Here is a 24,406-nt window from a genome sequence, read left to right as displayed (position 1 = left end):
GCAGACACCCAACTGCTGAGCCACACAGGCATCCCAAAATGGACATAGTACTTATACTGCTTCACAGGATTATGATTAGGAATAAATGGGATAATACCTATAAAGTACTTAACACTGTGCCTATCAGATAACTCCATAAATGTTAGCTGCTATTCCTTACTATTATCATTAATCATAAGTTAAAACTTGAGGGAAGAAAGTTCTAAAGAGGGCAGCCCTGGTGGCTCAGCGGTTTAGCGCCACCTTCAGTCCAGGACATGATCCTGGAGACCTAGGATCGAGTCCCACATCCAGCTCCCTGCATGGAGTCGGCTTCTCCCTCTGCCTGTGTCTCTGCCTCTCTCTCTCTCTCTCTCTCTCTCTGTGTCTCTCTTGAATAAATAAATAAAATCTTTAAAAAAAAAAGTTCTAAAGAGTCCTTCATTTCAAATAAGTTACTACCAATTATCCATTTTTAGGCACTTCAAGAAAATAAAACAGATGAGAAGGGCATAGATAAAAGGTATCCAGTTACATGGAGTACTTTCCTGAATTTGTTTTTGTATGTTGGAACCACTTGGTGTCTGGATATGCTACATTTTACTGCTGTTTCACAAAGAGCTACCTGCCTCTCTTTTAGTCTGAAGCAGCTTGAGTATAGAGTCTTTGTCTTATTCCTTATTTTTTAGTTGTGAATAATAGAAGGTATAGCAGAATGAAGGAGAAATATTTTGGGATTGAAAACTAGATGAGACCCACTTCTAAGTTCAATACCATAATTTTTTAGCTGTTTGAAAGGACGTGGGAGACCTAAGTGGCTCAGTGGTTGAGCATCTGCCTTCATTCCGCTCAGGTTGTGATCCTGGGGTCCTGGGATCAAGTCCCACATCGGGCTCCCCATGGGGAGCCTGCTTCTCCCTCTGCCTGTATCTCTGTCTCTCTCTCACTGTCTCTCATGAATAAGTAAATAAAATCTTTAAAAAAAAAAAAAGAAAGGATTTGGTTATTTCCAATGTTAGCAAGAATGTGGAGAAAAAGGAACCCTTGTGAACTGTTGGTAGGAATATGAATTGGTACAGACACTGTGAAAACAGTAAAGAGGTTTCTCAAAAAATTAAAAATAGAAATACCATATTACCCAGGAATTCCACTACTGGAATTACCAAAAGGAAATGAAAACACTAATTTGAAAAGATATACACATCACTATGATTATTGTATTATTTATAATAGCCAAGATATGGAAGCAGTTCAAGTGTCCATGTGGTATATATTTACACACACACACACACACACACACACAATGGATTATTAGGCAACCATAAAAAGATGAGATCTTGTCATTTGTGACAGTGTGGACGGACCTAGAGGGTATTATGCTAATTAAAATAAGTCAGACTGAGAAAGACAAATACCATATGATTTCACTTATATGTGGAATCTAAAAAACAAAAATGAATAAATAAAAAAAAAGCAGAAGCAGACCTATACATTCAGAGAACAAAGTGATAGTTGTCAGAAAGAAAGGGATTAGTGGGGATGGGCAAAATGAGTGAAGAGGGGTGAGAGATTACAGGCTTCCAGCTATGCAATTAGTAAATCATGAGAATAAAATAGGGAATTCAGTTAATGGTGTTTTTTTTTTTCAGTCAACAGTATTGTAATAGCATTGTATGGTGACGGATAGTAGATATACTTGTAGTGAGCATAGCATGTTATAGAGTTTTGAATCACTATGTTGTACACCTGAAACTAATGTAACATTGTGTGTCAATTATGCTCAAATAAAAAAAATTAAAAAGGGAAAAAAGAAAAGACCCAGTTATTTCAACCATAAAACAGAGATAAATGTCTATTTCATGGGGTTGTTCAATAATTATAGGAAAAAAAATACATGTGAAAGCACTTTGTAAATCAAGATACATGACACCAATGTTACTTATTCTGATGAGCTATAAACATGTGTTGAATGAAAGAACAAATAGTAAACACAAAACAAAACTTTATGGTTGTACTAAACTTTAAGCTCATTCCTACTTTCAAACAATATAGATGAACCTGAATTAAAAGAATTAGATTCTCAACTTCAAGATGCTATTCAGAAGATGAAGAGGCTTGATAAGATATTGGTGAAGAGACAATATAGAGAAAAAGAAATTAAGAAGCAAGGTCTAGACATGAGAATAAAGCTGTGGGAAGAACTTAAGGTAAGAATTGTCCAACCATATACTAAAATGGAAGAAACAGTTTCCTCCGAGATGAATAAGAAATGTGTGGACCATGGTCATATCAGCATGGTCTGCCCTTACTGATTTATTTTGTGGAGGAAGTAGGACAGTGGTGTGTATATGCCCATATAAGGACAGTTTTCTGGAGGTAGATAGTTTTCTGGAACTGGACAAGGTAACCTTGCAGCATTCCAGGTTTTAGGCACTGGTTTGGCATGTTCGTTTTCCACAGTGCAATAGATCTCTATTCCCAGTGTCAGGCTGGGGTTCCTCTATCTCTGGAATAGAAAGTAATGTGGCACCTGTGTATATTGAGTATGTATGTCTGCTTTCTCTTCAGCAAGCTTACAGTTTGGAGATAAATACATAAATATACAAACATTTAACCCCTGGTTACCATTATTGTTTGAGTTAACTTCTGTGACCAAGTAGTGAGGAGTTCACTGTTTCATATGCTGGTCAGGAACTCTTAGAAACTGTAAACTGCTTATGGTCTGTGACCATGCTGTATTTGCATCTATCTTAATACATTTCTGATGCTCCGTTAACTTTCCTTGGCCTTCTCAGACCTTTTATTCTCTGTAGTATTGAGAGGTGGAAGTTGACCAGATGTTTGCACTGACTTGATGTATAGCCTTTCTCATATATGAACTTTGCCCCTTAAAGGAGAGCACTTTTAAAGTAAGGAATATTGCAATAATAGATTGATTGTTTTCGATAAAGTCCTGCTTGATCAGTTGATTGACTTCCAGGAAACTTCCTAGACAATAATATGAATTAATAATGAAGTAATTAGAATACATTTTTGCAAGATTCCCAGGAAGATCACAGGGTAGAAAGAAAGCACCATACAAAATGCAGTGCTTTAAACTAGAGAAATTATTTGTGTAAATCTTAGCAGAAAAAGTCTATCATTTACTCTTACTGCATCTCAAAGCAAATTTTTACTTGTTTGGAAACAGGAATTGTAACTGGACCCATAATGAAATACATTATCAATCTTGAGATGTCTGAAACTTAATTGATGATGTACCTCTAGGTTACTCACTAGTTATAGAAATATTAAACAGAAGCTGAAGAAGATTTAAGCAAGATAATTATTATGTTTTAATAGACATACATTCCAACTCTATTTGGGAACACTTATTCCTAGGATTTTGTGGGAACAGGAATACTAATAGATTTCCTAATTAAAATAATAAAAATGACCTTCTTGCTTGTGTGTACACAATTTGGAATCCATGTTGGAATTTTAAAACATATCGATGAATATAGTTGTCTTTTTTCCCCATGTTTAAACTTGTTTCTCTTTTATTAGTCTGCAAAAAATAGTGAAGCATTGCAAAATAACGAGGAGATGGAAAATACAAAAAAGTTTCTAGCTTTGACTGCTGCATCAGAAGGAACTGCCAGTGAGTTAAATTTGTCTTTGTTTTTTATCTCAGAGTCATAGACTATTTGGATTAAAGTAAAATTCCCAGTTCAGCTATTTTTTCTTTTTCTCGGAGCCTAAAGTACTTTAGGGGAAATGATCACATTAGATCAGATTATATGGAAGTATTCTGCGTGTAAATTTCAGAGGCTTCTAGGGTTTGTATCTGCTCAAGGAATGTGGGGAACAGGGCATTGAAAAGTTGGGAGAGAGACAAAGTGTGTCTTTGTCTTTACTTTTTATGCCTCTTAGTTGCCTCTAGACACCCAGTCTATGCAGACAGTCTCCTAACTCCCTAGAATCCTCCCATGAGTGTCCCTCTCAGGCTTCTGCAACCCGTTTAAATAAAAACCCATTACTGATTTGTCCTATTTCCTGTTCTCTTTTAGTCTTGCTTTTGACACCAGCCAATTAACTGTGCATGTTTCTACTTTCCAACCTTGTGTTTACATATCTTTATGATTCTTCTTTTCCTCCTCCTCCTCCTCGTCCTCCTCCTTTATCTTCTCTTCCTCCTTCTTCATCTGCAGGAGTATTTTGGAATCATGTAATCTTTAACTTACATAGTGGTGAAAATTTTAGGGGTTGGGAAGCAGTTTGATATGTTTTGGCAGGACACTTTGGAAATCCTTTAACCTCCATCGCATAAGTGGTTATCAGTATTGCTCAGGGGTAAGACCAGCTCTGAGCAAGGGCCTCTGATTTCTCTGAGAATCCTGGGAGCCATCTGTCTTTTGGAAAGTGAACGTCTCAGGGTTCTACTCAGATTCCTGCAGCTGTTTAGCACAAGCTTTGATATGAGCAAAATTCCTTTAGGTTTCTTTCTTCCTAGACCCAGCATTGAGAGCTCAGAAGCTGCTAGGGCCTGAAGGATTTGGGTTTGGAATGCATGAAATGTTTCTCCCCAAGAAGGTGGGTGCCTATCTGGGTTGCCCTTTCTATGACTAAGGACTTTTTTTTTTAAAGAGTCTTTCTGAGTTTTTCCTTGATAGATTTACAAATTTACAATTCATATAACCTAATTAAAACACAAAAAACTATTTGCCTGTTAAAATCATAAATCATTTACTGTATACTTCTATTATTGAAATAACACATGTGTAATCTGTATTCGAAAATATTGGATCTATCATAAATAAATAAAATCTTTTAAAAAAAAAAAAAAAAAAAAAAAGGGGATCCCTGGGTGGCTCAGCGGTTTGGCGCCTGCCTTTGGCCCAGGGCGCGATCCTGGAGACCCGGGATCGAATCCCACATCGGGCTCCCGGTGCATGGAGCCTGCTTCTCCCTCTGCCTGTGTCTCTGCCTCTCTCTCTCTCTTTCTCTATCTATCATAAATAAATAAAATCTTTAAAAAAAAAAAAAAAAAAAAAAAAAAAGAAAATATTGGTAAACAGGAAGAAAAAAAATCACCTCAACTCTTGCAGAGATAATCATTATTGTTATTTTTGTTTTCTCTTTATCTTTTGAGACTGTTTTATGTAAATATCCATATATATTAAAAAAAATAGAGATCAAATTATATATATGGTGTTTTGTAATCTGTTTTCTATTAATTTGTATGTCATAAGTACCTTTAGCTGTCAGCAAGAGCAGCGCTGTGTGGTGGTTTGTTTCCAAGATGTTTGGAACTGATTCCATCTGTTCCCTCCTTCTATGTATGTTCATTCCAGTCCTCACTGAGGGACAGGGTTAGTTTCTTCCTGTATTTTCAGTCTGGGCTGGGCTGGGACTACTTTGACCGATAGAATGCAGCAGAAGCAATCCTATGCCATTTCCAGCCTTAGCCATTAAAATAGACTGGCAGTTTCTGCTTCTCTTCTTAGAAGGCTCCCTTGGAGGAAAGTGAGTCATCCTGGAAGGGGTCAGACTACCCTGAGGCTGCCCTGCCAGGAGCAAGTCCAAACTAGCCATATGGAGGGGCTGCACAGAGGGGGTGATGCTGGCCGATTCCCACCTGTAGTGAGTTCAGTAGTGTCCCACTAGAATTCATATCTACCTGGAGCCTCAGAAAGTGGCCTTATTCAGAAATCGCATCTTTGCAGATGTGGTTAATTAAGATGAGGCCACAGTAGATTAGGTGGGCCCTAAATCTAATGTTTGGTCTTCTTATGAGAGGAGAAGAGGAGAAAACACAGACACAGAGACACAATGACACAGGGAAGAAGGTCACGTGAAGGTAGAGGCAATGATGAGACGATGCAGTTACAAGCCAAGGGATGCCAAGGATTGCTGGGAGCCACCAGAAGCTAGGGAGAGGCATGGAAGGATTCTTCCCTAGAGACTTCAGAGGAGCATGGCCTTGTTGATATCTTGATTTCAGGTGTCTAACTTCCAGACATGTTTTTAGCCACCCATTCCATAGTTATTGGTGACAGTAGCCCTTGGAAACTAACATGCCGACATGTGGATGAAGGGGCAACCTTGGACATTATTCAGTTTCCCCTAATGTTAGCAACTTGTATAACCATAGCATGGTTGGTCATTGAATGACATGGATTTGAACTTCATGGGCCCACTTACACGCGGATTTTTTTACCCTTCAATGCTGTAATGCACTGTCTCTTCTTTATGCTTTTCTTTCTTTTTTTAAAGATTTATTTATTACTTATTTGAGAGAGAGAGCCACTAGAGGGAGGGAGAGGGAGAGAGAATCAGAAGCACACTCTGTGCTGAGCATGGAACCTAATGCAGGGCTTGATCTCACAACCCTGAGGTCATGACCTGACAAAAACCAAGAGTCAGAAACTTAACTGCCTGAGCCATCCAGGCACCCCCTTATGATTTTCTTAACAACGTTTTTCTCCAGCGTACTCTATTTAAGAATACAATACTTAAATTTAAGTATATAATACTTAATACAAAATATGTTTATCAACTGTTTACATTCTTGGTAAGGCTTCTAGTTAACAGACCACTAGTAAAGTTTTTGGGGAATCAAAAATGTTACACACAGATTTTCGACTACCTGGGGAGTCAGCATCCCTAACTTCTGTGTTGTTCAATGGTGGACTTTGCAATGATCAGCACTAAGAAGTTAATATTGGTATAATACTGTTAATTAAATTTAAATTAATCTAGGGCCTTCTTAAAATCTCACCAGTTTTCCCACTAATGTCCTTTTTTCTTTTCTAGTATCCAACCCAGGATCCCATTTTACCCTTGGTTATCATATTTTCCTAGTCTCTTCTAATTTGTTATAATTTCTCAGTCTTTCCCTGTTTTTTATGATCTCGACACATTTGGAAAGTACTGGTCAGCCATTTTGTAAAATATCATTTAATTTACGTTTGTGTGAAGCTTTCCCTTGATGCATTTTGGCAAGAATACTCCAGCAGTTATGGGCTCTCACTCAGTCACGTGCAGGGTGTCATGAGTTAACGCCTCATCTTACTGGCGATGGTAACCTTGAAAACTTGGTTAAGTTGGTGTCTGCCAGGTTTCTCTATTGGAAAGTTACTAATTTTCCTTTTATAATTTATACATGTCTCGGGCAAGATACTTTAAGGTTATGTAAATATATTGTTTCTCCTCAAACTTTTGTCCACTACGGTTAGCATCCATTGGTAGATCTTGCCTGCAGTAATTATTACTGTATGGCACTACATTTTAGGTGACTTTTGCATGTAGCAATAGATAACTGGTACGGTTTACATCAGCATTTTAAAAAATTTGAAAAATGTGAGTATAGTTGACACACAAGGCTACATTAGTTTCAGGTGTATGACAGTCATTCAACAAGTTTATACGTTATGCTCTCTTCACAAGTACAGCTACCATCTGTCCTGATATATCACTATTAAAGTATCATTGACTATATTCCTTATGCTCTGTCAGCATTATTTTTAATGATTCCTTACATAGATGTACCATAATTTATTTAACTAATATTCTGCTGTTAACTATTTAGGTTATTTTCTTTGTTTTTCATTTTTTTTTCCAGTTGTACATAATGCTTTTTTCCAGTTGTACATAATGCTGTATGTACATAATGCTGTACATAATTTTCTTTGTTTTTCATTTTTTTTCCAGTTGTACATAATGCTGTAACATCCTTGGGTTAATTATTCTATTGTGACCTTCTTTGGTAATTGAAAAATTAGGTGGAAAACCGGTTGAAAAAATGGCCTCCCAAGAGATGTGCACATCAAATCCCTAGAAACTGTCAATTTTACTTTATTTGGAAAAAGGGTCTTTGCAGATGTGAGTAAGTTAAGGGTTTTAAGATGAGGAGATAATTCTGGAATATGGAGGAGGGCTCTAAATGCCATCATATGTATGCCCATAAAAGAGAGGCAGAGGGAGAAGAGGCACACAGAAGAGAAGGCCATGTGAAGAAGGAGGCAGAGATTGGAATGATGTGGCCTTGAGCCAAGGAATGCTGGCAGCCACCAGAAATTGGAGGAGGCAAGGGATGAAATTTCATTGATAGCCCCCAGAGGGAGTATGGCCCTACTTGAAACCTTGATTTTGGACTAATGACTTATAGAACTGTGAGAGAATAAATTTTTGTTGTTTTCAGTGACCAAGTTTGTGTTGGTTTGTGACACTAGATACAGGAAATGAGTATATCTTTGAAGAGAAATTACTCCGTCAAAGGACTTGACATTTTAAAGAATTTTATCTATATTGACTTTTGAAAAGGTTATATCAATTTAGAACCCCCTCAAGTATTTTATTTGAGAATTGTTTTCCTATACCCACAATATCAGTGGATTTAATAATTGTTTTATGACTTCACATATATATATTTATTTTTAAATATTTTATTTATTTATTCATGAGAGACACAGAGACAGAGAGAGGCAGAGACACAGGCAGAGGGAGAAGCAGGCTCCCTGCAGGGAGCCTGATGTGGGACTCGATCCTGGGACTCGATCCTGGGACTCCGAGATCATGCCCTGAGCTGGAGGCAGATGCTTAACTGCTGAGCCACCCAGGCGTCCCTAGCTTCACTTATTTAAAATGGAGTCATAACTTGTAACTGTGATAATTAAGGACGTTGAATATTTGTTCTTTTAGCCATTTTGTGAATAATTTGTTCTTTTAAAAAATGAGGTGCTCATTTTTATTGGTTTGAGGGACTACTTTACATATTAAGGGTACTAATTCTTTAACTATTATCAAATACTAAAAACATTTTTTCCTAACTTATATTTAGTTTTGTGGTATTTCTTGCTCTCCCAAACTTAATATTTTTTATTTAGCTAAATCAGTTATTTCTTTACTTTTTTCATTGATTGCTGCTCTGCTGAAAAAGATCTTTTTCAATATAAGATGATATAAAAATGTACCCGGGATCCCTGGGTGGCGCAGCGGTTTAGCGCCTGCCTTTGGCCCAGGGCGCGATCCTGGAGATCCGGGATCGAGTCCCACGTCGGGCTCCCGGTGCATGGAGCCTGCTTCTCCCTCTGCCTGTGTCTCTGCCTCTCTCTCTCTCTGTGCAACTATCATAAATTAAAAAAAAAAAAAAAGTACCCATGTCTTCCTTTAGTATAGTTATTTTTTGAAAAAAATTAAAATATTAATCTACTTGGAACTCATTTTCTTGTGATATATGCAATAGAGAATTGATTTGTTTTCTTCCCCGCAGTTTGTCAGCTAGCATCAAGAGATCACAAATAACAGAAATAAAACAAGTGAATCACCAAAATAGTAATTAGTAAAAGTTTATTGTGCACACATCAAAAAGGCAGCTTACAAACTGGGAACGCTAAAACTGAAACATGGAATGAGGCTCAGGGGTATTTTGTTATAAAGTAGAACAGTTACTTCATATCAATTTTGGAAAACACTGAAGTTTTGCTTATGAATTCAAGAGGCATAAGCAAGAGATGACCCAGGTCAAGTTAGCCTTGCAAAAGAAGCTAAATTGAGTTTTGTTTGTATGACTGAACTGGTTTTGTCTGCTCACATGATTTTTAGTTTAATTAAAAACATTTTTAAAAATATTTTATTTATTTGAGAGAGAGAGAGAGATCATGAGCAGGGAGGAAGGGCAGAGAGAGAAGCAGATTCCCTGCCGAGCAAGGAAGCCTGATGCAGGACTCAATCCCAGGACCCTTGGATCATAACCTGAGCTGAAAGCAGATGCTTAACCCACTGAGCTATCCAGGCAACTTTTTTTTTTTTTTTAAATTTTAGAGAGAGAGACGACATGAGTGGGGGAAGGCGGGATAGAAAAAGAGAATCTCAAGCAGACTCTCCACTGAGTGTGGAGCCTGACCCAGCACTCCATCTCAGGACCCTGAGGTCATGACTTAAGCCAATATCAAAAGTTGGCCACTTAACCCACTAAACCACCCAGGTGCCCCAGTCTCCATTTGTCTTTGATTTTAATACTAGTTATCTCAGTATCTTTTATTGGATAATCTATCATTTCCTCACTTATTTGAATGCTAACTTTATCATCCACTAATTGGGTCTTTTTCCAAATTTTCTGTTCTCTTCCATTAATATTTCTGTCTGTGCTGATATCAGTATTGCACTTTTAAAAAATTATTATAGCTTTGTAATACACTTTATTAGGGCAGGTATGTTGTCTTCTTCAAAAAGTTTTTTGCAGGATGCCTGGGTGGCCCAGCAGTTGGGTGTCTGTCTTCAGCTCAGGGTGTGATCCTGGAGTCCTGGGATCGAGTCCTAGGATCGAGTCCCATGTCAGGCTCCCTGCATGGAGCCTGCCTCTCCCTCTGCCTGTGTCTCTGCCTCTCTCTCTCTCTCTCTCTCATGAATAGATAGGTAAAATCTTAAAAAAAAAAGTTTTTTTCAATAACGTGCTTTTCTCAAGCCTGTTTTTCTCTTTGAGAGTTCATGTTTAACAGTGAGTATACTACTTAAGAAAAAAGACTGCAAAGCACCTCTAAACTTAGAGCTTATAGGGGATCCCTGGGTGGCTCAGCGGTTTAGCGCCTGCCTTTGGCCCAGGGCACGATCCTGGAGTCCGGGGATCGAGTCCCACGTCAGGCTCCTGTCATGGAGCCTGCTTCTCCCTCCTCCTGTGTCTCTGCCTCTCTCTCTCTGTCTATCATAAATAATAAGTAAATATATATTTAAAAAAATAAACTTAGAGCTTATAGATGCTATTTTATTAATTTAAATGTCTGAAGGTTGTTGTATGAAGATAATCTATCTTGATTTCTTATATTTTCTTTCATTTCTATCAGTAATTCTGTACCTTCATAGACCCAACACTGCATATGTTCTTCCAAATAAAGAATATGGACAATGTCAGGAATATAATTCTGGATATTACAGTAGCTCAGCATCTGTATTTAAGGAAGCTGGAGCTAAATCCTGACTTTTGACTCTACAGGGCAAGATCTTTGTTTTCAGTTGCCTTTTCTTCATGATCAAGCCAGAACTATCAAATACATTTCACTTTAAAGCTCGTGCCGTGTATATTTGGCTTAAACCTATAGAGCTCCCTGTTGTGTCTTTGGAGTCACGTGACTGCCATAAGCCCTGCAGACATTGGCAGTAATGTTAGATCAGTACTAATGTTCCAGCATGGAAAGTAGTTGGACTTCATGAACTGAAAGCTGGTGTTTCTCAGGACTGGAAACCTGTGCTCATGGAGAATCACTGGCTTAAACATTATCATGTTAGAGTTTCAATTTTTAGATTTTGAATTCTTAGTCAATTATTATGACTGGAAGCATTTATTGTGCTCAGAGCAGATAGGGTGCAAAAGTAGGGTCAGTGTAAAAGGAATGGGAATAAAAGATACTGGTAGGTGAACCAAATGTCTATTACTTTCACTTTTGCTACTGTCTGTAGCTCATGCTAGACCAGTGTGTCCCAGTGAAAAGATGATGTTACTACATTTGTTCCTGGTTCTTCAGATTTAAGTAGATTCTTTTTGGTTTTTGGTGACTGGTCTTTTTTTTTTTTTTTTTTTTTTAAGATTTTATTTATTTATTCATGAGAGACAGAAAGAGAGAGAGAGGCAGAGACAGAAGGCAGAGGGAGAAGCAGGCTCCATGCAGGAAGCCCAATGTGGGACTCCATTCCAGGACCCCAGGATCATGCCCTGAGCCAAAGGCAGATGCCTAACCGCTGAGCCACCCAAGGCGTCCTGGTGACTGGATTTTTTGTGGAAGGCAAATTCCTTAATGAAATTTCTTGCTGGTTTTTTATATCCTAGGCATATTTTTAACAGTTACACATACCTGATTTCTAAATATCTTAGAAACCAAAGGAGGTATTTACTTTGGCCTACTTTATTAGACTAATTACACATTTTTTCTTTACATTTTACATAAAATAGTCATTACTTCATTCCAAAAGAGGAAACTTTTGGAATCTGTAGTGTAAGAAAGGTATTATTAGCAGAAAATTTTCACAGTATGTATAAAAGAAATGAATAGAAATGTAAGAGCCCAATTTGACCACACATCAGTGATTTTAAAGACTATTAAACATAATAGTCTATGTTACTATTACAACATAGTTGCATATTGTAAGATGGTGTGAAACTACTTGCATTTGTTCCATTTTGAGATCAATTTCTTTCCCATGTTATTCACTGAACTTTGGCTACCCCTCTTAATTAAAAGTATAAAGTTGAAACAAACAATTATTTTGATCAAACCTACTTATAGCCACAAGTTTTAAAGTAAAGTGTTTCTATAAGGCTGATGAAAACAGAAATCTTTTGCCCCATTCCGCTCCATGGTAACTTTTTCTTTGTTACCAGGAGAGCACAGAGCCCTTGTAAATTATCCAGTAGGTGGCAGCATCTAGTTAAAATACGCACTTTAAAAGAGTGGAAGAATTTAGAGCCAGACTTCCTTAGACTTGAACTTCATTTGGATTAAAAAATTTTTTTTTTAGACTCGAACTTTAAACACTTATCTACAAATATACCCAAATATCCCCCCTCCCTCTTTTACTTAAAAGAAAAAGTGAGAAATTCTCAGGATGAATATTCTTCCTTATGTCCCTCAGTCATTTGCTTAACCTCTTATTGAAGAGTAATTTGAGGGACTTTGGGCTGGTGGCACAATGGCAATTTCCAACCAGCTCCCAAAACACAAAATACATCCTAGCCCCTCTAATATCACAAAGAAGCAGCAGCAGGCCAAATGAGAAGATACTGGTTGTTGAGTGATACATTTCGTATTATTGGTAGCTATAAACGTGGGGCCTTGACACCAAGAAAGATTAAAAACCACATTAAATTGATTTTTTTAACCACATTTTGACTTTATAATCCAGAGTTAATAACCTCAAGTTTAAAAATTGAGATGCTGAAGTAAACAATATTGCACTTGTTAGAGACATTAGGAATATTTTAAAAGTCTTTCCACCCTACTTTCGAGGGGCCGCTTTTAAGTTTTTGTAGAGAAATCTGATGAAAATCCAAACTCCTTACCATACCAGAATTTTTTCCTTAGTTTGTAGCATTTCTCTGGTCGATAAAGACAGAATTCTGGACTCTCAGAGGCAGACACATGTAATGATAGAATTGTTCATCATCATTGTATTTGTTTTTTGTTTTTTTTTTTAAGATTTTATTATTTATTCATGAGAGACAGAGAGAGAGAAAGAGGGAGAAGCAGGCTCCATGCAGGGAGCCCGATGTGGGACTCCATCCCAGGTCTCCAGGATCATGTCCTGGGCCAAAGGCAGGCACTAAACAGCTGAGCCACCCGGGCTGCCCATCATCATTGTTTTTGATGGAGGTTATTCCTTTTTCCTTTGTTATATTGACTTCTGTGTTTCTGGCTCTAAATTTATTAGTGCATATGACACAGCACAGTGACATCTTAACGATCTGAAATACTTCTTTGGAAGTGCTTCTTGGTGAAATTCAGGTCAGTGCTATTTCTGCTCATGAATGTTGTTAAGATTGGATGTTCAAAGAAAATATGGTAGTCTTTTGCAGTCCTGGTTTGCAGAGAATTGAGGAAGAAAATCACTTAATTATAATTATCAGTAGGGCTAAGGATTTTTGGTTTTTAACTTCTGTTATGTCCTAGAATCGCCAGCAGTATCTTTTGCATTCTCCACTGTGGCTGTTCCAAATGCTTACTGTGTGTTTAATCTTCTACTGTCTTCTACAAGTCCTTCACTCCAGCCTGCTTACTGGCCAGAGAAAACAACTAATTTGATGGGAATCCTTTCCCATATTCTTTCCTTCTTATTCTAAGTTGTACTCTGTTCTCTTCCATCCCCCATCCTTCTTACCTTAGGTTAAGGGAAGGTGCTGCTCTCCAAGGCCAAGGTCAATGACAACCCATCCCTTTCACTCTGCCCCTGGATCCTGATCCATCCATCATTCTGTGCCTTACCTAGAGCACATCCATCCCTTTTACTCTGCCCCTGGCTCCTGACCTCATCCATCATTCTGTGCCTACTTATTGTCTTCTGTCTTCTTCCTTCCCTTCAGTTTGCTGTCTTTGAATCTTCTGGCCCTAAAACAGAGAGAGCCATCAAACCAGCCAATCGTACAAATAAAATCTCCTTCCACAGTTCTTCACCCTACTTCCAAACAGGTACCATTCCCTTTCTCTCTCTCTCTCTCTCTCTTTTTTCAGATTTTATTTATTTGTGAGAGACACAGAGAGAGAGAGAGGCAGAGACATAGGCAGAGGGAGAAGCAGGCCCCCTGCAGGGAGCCCGATATGGGACTCGATCTCAGAACCCCAGGATCACGACCTGAGCTGAAGGCAGATGCTCAACTGCAGAGCCACCCAGGCGTCCCACACTTTCCCTCTTCTTAAAGGTCAGACTTCTTTTTTATTTTTTTTATTTTTTTAATTTATGATAGTCAGAGAGAGAGAGAGAGAGGGGGGGGGAGAGGCAGAGACATAGGCAGAAGGAGAAGCAGGCTCCATGCACTGGGATCCTGACGTGGGATTTGATCCCGGGTCTCCAGGATCACGCTCTGGGCCAAAGGCAGGCGCTAAAGCGCTGCGCCACCCGGGGATCCCTAAAGGTCAGACTTCTTGAGAGGATATTCCACACCTACTGTGGCTACCTGGTCAATTTCCATTTACTTCTCAACTTGTTAGTGGTATGGGTTTTCTCCTTTCACACTGCAGGAACTACTTCATCAGTAGTCCTCTTAAATTCTAAAGCTAGCGACATACTTCCAACTTTTATCCTGCCTGACCTCTCTGTAGCATCTGGCACAGTTGTCTGATCATAGACTGGTAACATTTTTATGGGTGTCATTATTCCCTGCTGGCTCTCCTTTTTTCTCTGTTCTCCTCTCCCTTACTTTTCATTGTTGAAATTTATTTCTCTTTCTGCATGTTTTCTCAACCTGGGCTGATGGTTTCATTATCCATCCAGACTTTGTGATGGTTAATTTTATGCATCAACTTGACTGGATCATGGGATGCCTAGATGTCTGGGTAAGCATTATTTCTGGATGTGTCTTTGAGGGTGTTTCCATGAGAGACTAGCATTTGAATTGATGGATTGGATGGAGTCCATTACCCTCCCCAGTGTGGGTGGGCATCATCTGATCTGTTGAAGGTCTGAATAGAACCAGAAGATGGAAGAAGGGAGGATTTGGCCTCTGCCTGACTGCTTGAGTTGGAACATTGAACTCTTCTGGCCCTCAGTTATCATTATATTGTCTTGTTGATTCTAATTACCTTTAGATGTTTCTTGGAGTCTTGTTAGTTTATGATCACCTGGAAATAATGTTAATTTTTGTGTCCTTTTCAATAATTATTCCTATTCTGAGAACTTCATAAAGATTTAGTGTTGAAATTTATGAATGCATTTCGTTATTTATTTATTTAATATTTTATTTATTTATTCATGAGAGACACAGAGAGGGAGAGAGAGAGGGAGAGACACAGACAGAGGGAGAAGCAGGCTCCATGCAGGGAGTCCGATGTGGGACTTGATCCCAGGTGTCCAGGATCACGCCCCAAGCTGAAGGCGGTGCTAAACCACTATACCACTGGGGCTGCCCTCATTATCTATTTAAACTATCAAAGTTTTTGTATCTTGACAAACTTTTTTTTTAATGTTTTAAAATTAATATATTTAAAGACTAAATGAATTTTCTTGGGTCAATATTTCTTAGATATGAAGGATTATTCTTTTGATTTAGTACCAGATTTGAATGGCTGAATTTACTCAAAATTTTTGCATCTATATTTATAAGTGAGATTTGCTCTGTGTGTGTGTGTGATGTGTGTGCCTATGGCATGTATGTTACGATGTTGATGGCATAGGTGGGGTTGGGAGTGTGTGTATTTATGCTTTGCTAGGCTATGTTAACTTCATAAAATGATTGGGGCTGGCTATTCACTTATTTCTATTCTTTGAAATAGTTTATACAAATGGGGATTATCTGTTCCCTAAAAACTTGAAAGATTTCACTGGAAAAACCATCTGGTTCAAATAATTTCTTGGAGGCAATTCTCTGACTCTTTTCTTAACTTCTTTCATATTTACTATTATATTTCAGTTTTCTGGTCTTCTGAGTCAATTCTGGCAATACACTCATGTCAGTGAGATTTCAAAGTATTCATTTCACCAAGATTTAGCATTTTACTAATAAAATTTCATATAGTATCTTAGAAGAATAATTTTCCTTTTTTTTAAATTTTTATTTATTTATGATAGTCACACACACACAGAGAGAGAGAGAGAGAGGCAGAGACATAGGCAGAGGGAGAAGCAGGCTCCATGCACCGGGAGCCCGACGTGGGATTTGATCTCGGGTCTCCAGGATCGCACCCTGGGCCAAAGGCAGGCACCAAACCGCTGCACCACCCAGGGATCCCTAATTTTCCTTTTTGTTTATTACGCTACATTTCTTATTTATAATTTCATTCATGTTTTCCTTCTCTCTTTTTAATCTAAAAGTTTTTTTTAAGTCAACTTTTTTTTAAAGCACAGTGTTTTAGATTTACAGAGAAACTAGGACAATAGTACAATGATTTTCCATATACCTGCAACCTATTCCACTATTATTAGCATAGTATGGTACATTTGTTATAATTAATTATAATTAATGAACCAATATTGATCCATTATTATTAGCCCACACTTTATTCAGACTTTTAGTTTTTACCTTTTTTTTTTTCTGTTCCAGGGTGCCATCTAGGATACCACATTACATTAGTATGTTAGTCTTCATGTCTCCCTAGGCTACTCTTGGCTGTGCACTTTCTCAGACTTTCCTTTTTTGATGACTTTGGCAGTTGTTAGGAGTACTTGTTAAGTATTTTGTAGAATTTATGGCAATTACTATTTATCCATGTTTTACTTATTATTTGACTAGGGTTGTATGTTCTTCGGAGGAAGACTGCAGAGTTAAAGTGCCATTTCTATTTCATCACATCATACTATCAACATATCATTGTTGATGTCAACTCTGATCACCTGAGGTGTTTGCCATATTTCTCCACTGTAAAGTTCTTCAATTTCCCCTTTCAGGATGTCTGGGTGGCTCAGCGGTTGCGCGTCTGCCTTTGGCCCAGGCACGGCGTGATTCTGGAGTCCCGGGATCGAGTCCCACATCGGGCTCCCTACATGGAGCCTGCTTTCCCTCTGCCTGTGTCTCTGCCTCTCTCTCTCTCTCTGTGTCTCTCATGAATAAATTAAAAAAAAATTTCCCCTTTCCATCCTGTCTTTGGAAGGAAGTTACTATGTGCAGCCCATACTTGGGATGTGGGGTGTTATGCTTCACCTCCTTGAAGGTGGAGTATTTACATAAATTATTTTGAATTATTCTGCTTGGGAGATTTGTCTGTTTTTTCCATGTATTTATTCAATCATATATTTATATTAATATAGACTTGTGGATATTTATTTTATACATTGGATTATAGTAATCTAATATCACTTTATTTTGCTGCTCAAATTTTTCCAGTTTTGATCATTGGGAGCTCTTTCAATTGACTCCCATCTCTCTCTCTCTCTCTCTCTCTCTTTATTAAGAGAAGTGAGGGCAAAGGGAGAGAGAGCTTCACCTGACAACCCTGAGATCATAACCTGAGCTGAAATCAAGAGTTGGATGCTCAACCGACTTGAGCACCCATCCCTTTGATGTACCTTCAACATTGCAAATTTTATTTTGTTGTTGCTGAGCCCTTTCTTACTTTCGATACAACAGGATGCACCAGACTCATCTTGTGTATTTCCTTTTTAATCCCGCCCCCCCAGCTTGTATATTTCCTATTTGAGTCCTAGAATCAGTAGTCTCTTCAGCGAGCCTGGTTCCTCTGATTATGATATTAGAAACCAAGATCTGGATGCTAGATATGCTTGTTGCTACTGGGGAGTCATTGATTCTAGGCCCTCTGAGGAGGAATATATTTGCGGGTACACTAACCTGTTATATAGGCCATCTATAAATATTTCTATGTGTAGTCATCTGTATCTATATTAAGCTAAACATGGATTCATACTGATGTCTCAAATTTTATTCTATTACCACCTGAATCATTCTAACCACCTCCTCTTGTTAATCTGTACTCTCCATCCAACAGTGAGAAACCTGGCTCTCACCATTGGCCCTCCATTCACTTTTTGCTCAATTCCACTCCATGAGTGGTGATATCAAAATTGTTAACCTGTGCCCCTATAGGAGACAGCTTGGTCAACTGGAGTACACTGCTCAGGTGCAGTCTCTACTGCCTTTAGTCTTGCAGACTCCATTCATTTCCTTTTTTTTTTTTTTTTTAAAGATTTTATTTATTTATTCATGAGAGACACAGAGAGAGGCAGAGACACAGGCAGAGGGAGAAGCAGGCTGCATGCAGGGAGCCTGACATGGGATTCGATCCTGGGTCTCCAGGATCATGCCCTGGGCTGCAGGCGGCGCTAAACTGCTAAGCCACCCAGGCTGCCCCAGACTCCACTCATTTCCATGGGTAGTTTAAGGTAAACACTTTTTCCCTCTACCCACCTCAGTGAGATTGTTTCAGACGTTTGTAATACAGTTAAATGGTTAGATGGTCACATTCTGCATTCCATCCTGGGATCCTCTGACATCCTAAATGATATTTTGAAAACTTGCGTGCATTAAGGTTCACTCTTTGTGTTTTGAAGCTATAGGTTGCCAAAATGCATAGTGTCATGAAGCCAGCATTACAGTATCATACAGAATAGTTTTCCACTGTGAAAATCCCGTGTGAATTCCTATTCAACTCTCCCTCCTCCCCCCACACAGTAAAAAAAAAAATAAGACACTTCTGATCTTTTTTTTCTTTTTTTTTCTCACTGTCTCTAGAGTCTGCCTTTTCCAGAAAGTTATATAATTGGAATCATACAGATTGGATTCTTTCACTTAGCAATATGCCTTTAAGATTCATCAATGTCTTTTTGGGACTTGAAGCTGCTTTCTTTTTGTCACTGAATAATATTTCATTCTGTGGATGTACCACAGCTGGTTTATAACTTCACCTATTGAGAGGTATCTTGAGTGCTCCTGGTTTTTGGTGATTATGAATAAAGTTGCTCTAAACATTGTATGCAGGTTTTTTTGTGGATGTAAATTTTCAGTTTACTTAGATGAATATCTAGGAGCAGGATTGCTAGACCATATGGTATGACTGTTTTCACTTTGTAAGAAACTGCCTATTAGGTTGGCCTTACAGTTTTTGTGTTCCCATCAGCAAAGAATGAGAGTTCCTGTTGCTTTGCATTCTTGGCAGCAATTGGTATTGTTTTCTGGATTTTAGCCATTCTAATAGGTATATGGTGGTATCTCATTGTTGTTGTTTTTTTTAATTTTTTTAAATTAATTTATTTATTTATGATAGGCACACAGTGAGAGAGAGAGAGGCAGAGGCACAGGCAGAGGGAGAAGCAGGCTCCATGCACCGGGAGCCCGACGTGGGATTCGATCCCGGGTCTCCAGGATTGCGCCCTGGGCCAAAGGCAGGCGCCAAACCGCTGCGCCACCCAGGGATCCCCTCTCATTGTTGTTTTAATTTGCGTTTGCATTTCCCTAATGGCAAATGATGTTGACTATCTTTTCAGGTGCTCATTTGTATATTTTCTTTAGTGAGTTGTCTGTTCAGATCTTTTGCCTATTAAAAAAAATTGGATTGTTTTTTTCTTACTGTTAAGTTTTAAGTGCTTTGTATATTTTGGATACAAATACTCTATCAGATATGTGTTTTGTAAATATTCCCTTGTAGCCTATGGTTTGTCTTTTTCTCTTCACAGTATTTTTTTGTAGAGTAGAAATTTTTAATTTTAATAAAGTTCAATATATCAATTTTGTTCTTTCATGGATCATGCTTTTGGTGTTATATATGAAAACTCATCAACAAACCCAAGATCACATGGATTTTTTTTCCTAGGTTTTCTTCCCCCCCCCCCCTTTTTTTTTTTTAAGATTTATTTATTTGGAGAGAGCACAAGCAGGGAGCAGCAGACTCGCTGCTGAGTGGGGAGCCCCATAAGGGGCTCAATCCCAGGACCCTGGGATCATGATCTGAGCTGAAGGCAGATGCTTAACTGACTGAGCCACCCAGGTGCCCCCATGTTTCCTTTTAGAAGTTTTATAGTTTTGCATTTTACGTTTAGTTGAATTAGTATTTGTGAACAGTGTAAGGTTTCTCTGTCTAGGTTTGTTTTCCCCCTTCCCTTCCCTTCCCTTCCCTTCCCTCCCCTCCCCTCCCTTCCTTTTTTTTTTTTTTTTTTTTTGCATATGGACATCCAGTTAGTCTAACACCTTGTTAAAGAGATCATCCTGTCTCCATTGAATTGTGTTGTGCCCAAGATTGCGAATCCGAGAAACCACCAAGGAGCCGACACCGATGCAAACACACGAGGGTTGATTTACAAGCTCGAGCTTGGGTCCAAGTACACCCGACACAGCGACACAGCGGACCAGGGACTTGGACCCCGGGGTGGGTTTCAGCTTAGTTTTTATAGGCTGGTCTAGGGGATCTTCAGAAGGGCTGGAGGAATTTCTCAAGTTCTGTTTACATTTTGATATGGTGCTTTCAAGGGCGTTGAGCTCTGTTCTCATTCTAATAGGGGCTTCTTGCCCTTGGCTTGGGCCCTGTTCTCATTCTAATAGGGGCTTTCTAGGACGTTAAGCTGCAAGCTGTTTTCTTCCTGTAATTGAAGGAAGGTAAAGTTCAGCTCTTATTCACAGGGGCCTGGGATGGCTGCACTTGTGATAACGCTGAACTCAAAGTGGAATGGCCGTAATTTTCTCGGCCTCCACAAATTGCCTTTGCTCTTTTGTTAAAGATCAGTTGACTATATTTTTGTAGGTCTGTTTGTGAACTCCCTCTTCTGTTCCAGTGATCTGTGTGTTCTTTCATCAAAAACATGTTATCTCGATTATGATTAGTGTTTTCTCTTTTTAAAATCCCACTTGTAGATCTTTTTAAAGATTTTATTAGATCCTTTTATACTTTCAAGAGCCAGTTTTGAATGTCTTTGCTGATTCTATCTTGTTTCTTTATTATTTCTTTTCTTGACCTTGTTACTGCTTTCTCTAGCTTCTTCAGTTAAATTAGTTAAGCTCATTTCATTTTCTTAAAATATGTATGTTAGTCTGCTAGGGCTGCCATAAAAAATCCCACAGGTTGGGTGGCTTAAACAGCAGAAATTTATCTTCTCACAGTTCTGGAGGTTAGAAGTCTAAGATCAGGGTGATGGAAAATTAATTTTTTGGTGAGGTCTCTCTTCCCAGCTTGCAGATGTCCACCTTTTCACCATGTCCTCATAACCTTTTCTCTGTGTGCAAGGGAAGTAGGGAAAGGATTATTAAAGTTATCTCTGGTGTCTCTTCCTCTTCCTATAAGGCCACAAGTTCTATTAGATTAGGGCCCCACCTAGGGACCTTTTTAGCTTTATTTATTTTATTTTTTAAAAAAGATTTCATTTATTTATTCATGAGAGACACACAGAGAGAGACAGAGACATAGGCAGAGGGAGAAGCAGGCTCCCCGCAATGTGCCCAATGTGGGACTCAATCCCAGACTCCAGGATCATGCCCTGAGCCAAAGGCAGATGCTCAACCACTGAGCCACCCAGGCGTTCCCCTTTTTAGCTTTAACTACCTCCTTAAAGGCCTGACTTCAAATACAGGCACACTGGAGCTTAGGGCTTCAACACATTCATTTTGGAGGGATACAGCTCAGTCTATAACAGTATGATAAAAGCATCATTGCTATGAATTTATTTCTGAATATAGCCTTATCTCTAAAGTGCATTCTTTAGCAGGTGGTGTTATCTCTATTCTCTACAAGTTGTTATCGTGTTATTTCCTTATTGATCTAATAGTTTTTTGGAAAATGATGATGCCTTTCCCTTGTTCTCCAGAATTTTTTATAAGCCCTGTATTTTAAAAGGTAATAAAGAAATTTATTAATATTGCTCCAATATTTTGAATTAATTGAAATTCTAGTCTAATAGAACGGTTCTCAGTTGTAGGTGACATTGGGATACGTGCATTTTTGGTTGGCATAATGATATGCATTGGGGGAGGACTTCATCTAGTTCACAGGGATGAATGAGAACTTCTAGATCTGCCATGCCATAGGCCAGCCATGAGGAACTGTGGCCTGTGTGTGTGTGTGTGCGTGTGTGTGTGTGTGTGTGAGAGAGAGAGAGAGAGAGAGAAAGAAAGAGTGAGAGAGAATGAATTTCAGGCCCTCTCTCCCTCTAAACATGGCTTACTGGCATACTGCCATTGCTGCTTTGCAGCTGTCATGTGTAAGTGTGGAGCACTGTGTGTGGAGTCTCCTTTCAGAGTTCCAGGTGTGCAGTGAGGCAGAGTGCACTCTGCTCTGGGTTTCCTCATTTTCTTTGGTGTGTGTGTGGGGGGGTGTCTCTATCCAATTTTAGGATTTCAACTACGTCCCAAGAGAATGCATACCAGGGACAGCCTCACTTGTGTCACTTTTGTCTACTTTAAATTCATTTCCTCTGATGCTCTTCTAGATCCTTCTCCACTGTCTGGGATGGGCTTTCATTTTGTCCTTAGGTGGCATGAAACAACTTAAATCATGAAACAACTTAAATCAACTTAAATCAAAGCAATCTTTCTCTTTGAAGGCTCTTATTTGTAATGTGCTCAGCCCTTCAAACTCTGGCTCTTGAGCTCTGAAAGGAGATCCCCACCCCCACCCCCCCATAATTATTTGTAGTGAGGAGAGGAATCTTTTAAAATTTCCTATTAAATTTAATTTTGATGTAATTGCAGACTTAAAGTTTCAAGAAAAGCACAAAGAATTTTCAAAAACCCTTTGTCCAGATTCTCCAAGTGTTAACATTTTGGCACATCCTCCTCTCTTTCTTTCTTTCTTTTTTTTAAAGATTTTATTTATTTATTCATGAGAGATACACACAGAGGAGGCAGAGACCCAGGCAGAGGGAGAAGCAGGCTCCCTGTGGGGAGCCCTATGTGGAACTCGATCCCAGAACCCTGGGATCACACCCTGAGCCAAAGGCAGACACTCAACCTCTGAGCCACCAGGTACCCCATCCTCCTCTGTCTCTGTGTCTGTCTCTCTATAGATGTGTCTCTCTTCTGTTACCCCTTTCACAAAAGGACACATGCATATGTACATCTGCATGCTCGCTCAAGTCAGGAAATTAGCACTGATTCAATACTATTGTCCAATCTACTGGCTTTATTCATATTTTGCCAATTGTGCCACTAAAATCCTTTTTAACTAAAGAAAATCGCTGCTCACGTATTGCATTTAGTTGTCATGTCTCTGGCCATTCTTTTGGTTTTATGACATTGGCATTTTTGAAGACTATACGCTTGATATTTTGTAGACTGTCTCCTCCCCCACCCCCCCCATGAGTGTGTTTATATTTCCACAAGAATAGATTCAGTTACACATTTTTGGCAGGAATCCCGCTGTGTCCTCAGTGAATCCTATCAGAAAGCGCATGATGTCGATTGTCCTGTAACTGCTGATGTTGACCTCAATCACTTGGTTAATGTGGTGTCTACCAGGTTTTTCTGCTATAGAGTTACTAGGTTTCCTTTTGTACTGGGTAAGTTATCTTGCGAGGTGATACTCTGAGGCTATTGTGTCATTCTTCAAACTTTCACCATTCATTGGTGATTCTTACCTGAATCATTTATCATTATGACAGTTAACCCAATGACTGTTTTCTGATTCCATTACTTCTTCTATAGTAATCAGTTGTTTTTTTTTACTCTAAGGAAGAGTTTTCTAAAGGAGGACTTCAGAAACTCAGAAAATGCCTTTTTTTTTCTCTCTTGAGTAGTTAAGCTCCTGTGATTGAGTATCTGATTTTCAAAACTCTTGTTTTTTAAACTCAATGCAAAGGCTCTGGACTGTGCCCACCTTCTGTCTGAGGTACTGAATGTACGGGGTACTGCCGAGACCATGAGTGAAGAGCCACAGGGACACAAGAATAATTGTAGCCTTAGGTTAAAATTATCTCCAAATATCACCTTGCTGTAACAGTTTCTAGTATTGCAAGTTTTCATATTTTTGTGTCTTTCCAGGTGCTTCAGTGTAAAAGTGAGTGAAACTACCATTAAAATGGAATTTGAGGATAAAAAATCAATATATTACCACTTCAAAAGGCCTTTAAACCTCTTTGTCTTTTATGCAAAAGTAAAAGGCTTATACCACCAATTTGCTAGATTAACTCATTAAAGATTGTGCAGGATTAAAGTTGTAATGTCAATCCCAATGATGCTACATTGTTATGAATTCCAAATTAGGGAATTGGAATTGACACATTTCTTTTTACTCTCAGGAACTGTATGTTTTGAATTCGGTGTTATCTGTGTGTTGGCATCAATGTATCTTCTGGCAACTTCCTTTGCCTGTAT

The 24,406-nt window shown here is 38.7% G+C and overlaps 1 protein-coding gene across 12 annotated transcripts in view; it reads left to right on the top strand.

Annotated features, from left to right (window-relative positions):
- The window catches only part of FSIP1 (fibrous sheath interacting protein 1), a 193,114-nt gene that overhangs the window by 15,361 nt on the left and 153,347 nt on the right, over window positions 1-24,406 (top strand). For 11 of the 12 annotated variants that reach the window (XR_013370038.1, XR_013370034.1, XR_013370033.1 and 8 more), the window contains exons 4-5: window positions 2,032-2,186; window positions 3,526-3,619. The exons of the other annotated variant lie outside the window; for it this stretch is intronic. Coding sequence is in view for 2 of the 11 variants with exons in the window: in XM_077880574.1 (XP_077736700.1) it covers window positions 2,032-2,186; window positions 3,526-3,619 (249 nt within the window). In the remaining 9 variants the exon portion in view is untranslated. The remainder of the gene's footprint in view (window positions 1-2,031; window positions 2,187-3,525; window positions 3,620-24,406) is intronic. 12 annotated transcript variants of the gene reach the window in all.

This window comes from Canis aureus, chromosome 32 (genome assembly GCF_053574225.1).
Source record: "Canis aureus isolate CA01 chromosome 32, VMU_Caureus_v.1.0, whole genome shotgun sequence".
In the NCBI taxonomy this organism is placed as follows: Eukaryota; Metazoa; Chordata; class Mammalia; order Carnivora; family Canidae; genus Canis; species Canis aureus.
The sequence above is the reverse complement of the archived record's forward strand: the minus strand, read 5'-3'. Positions and strand labels throughout refer to the sequence as shown.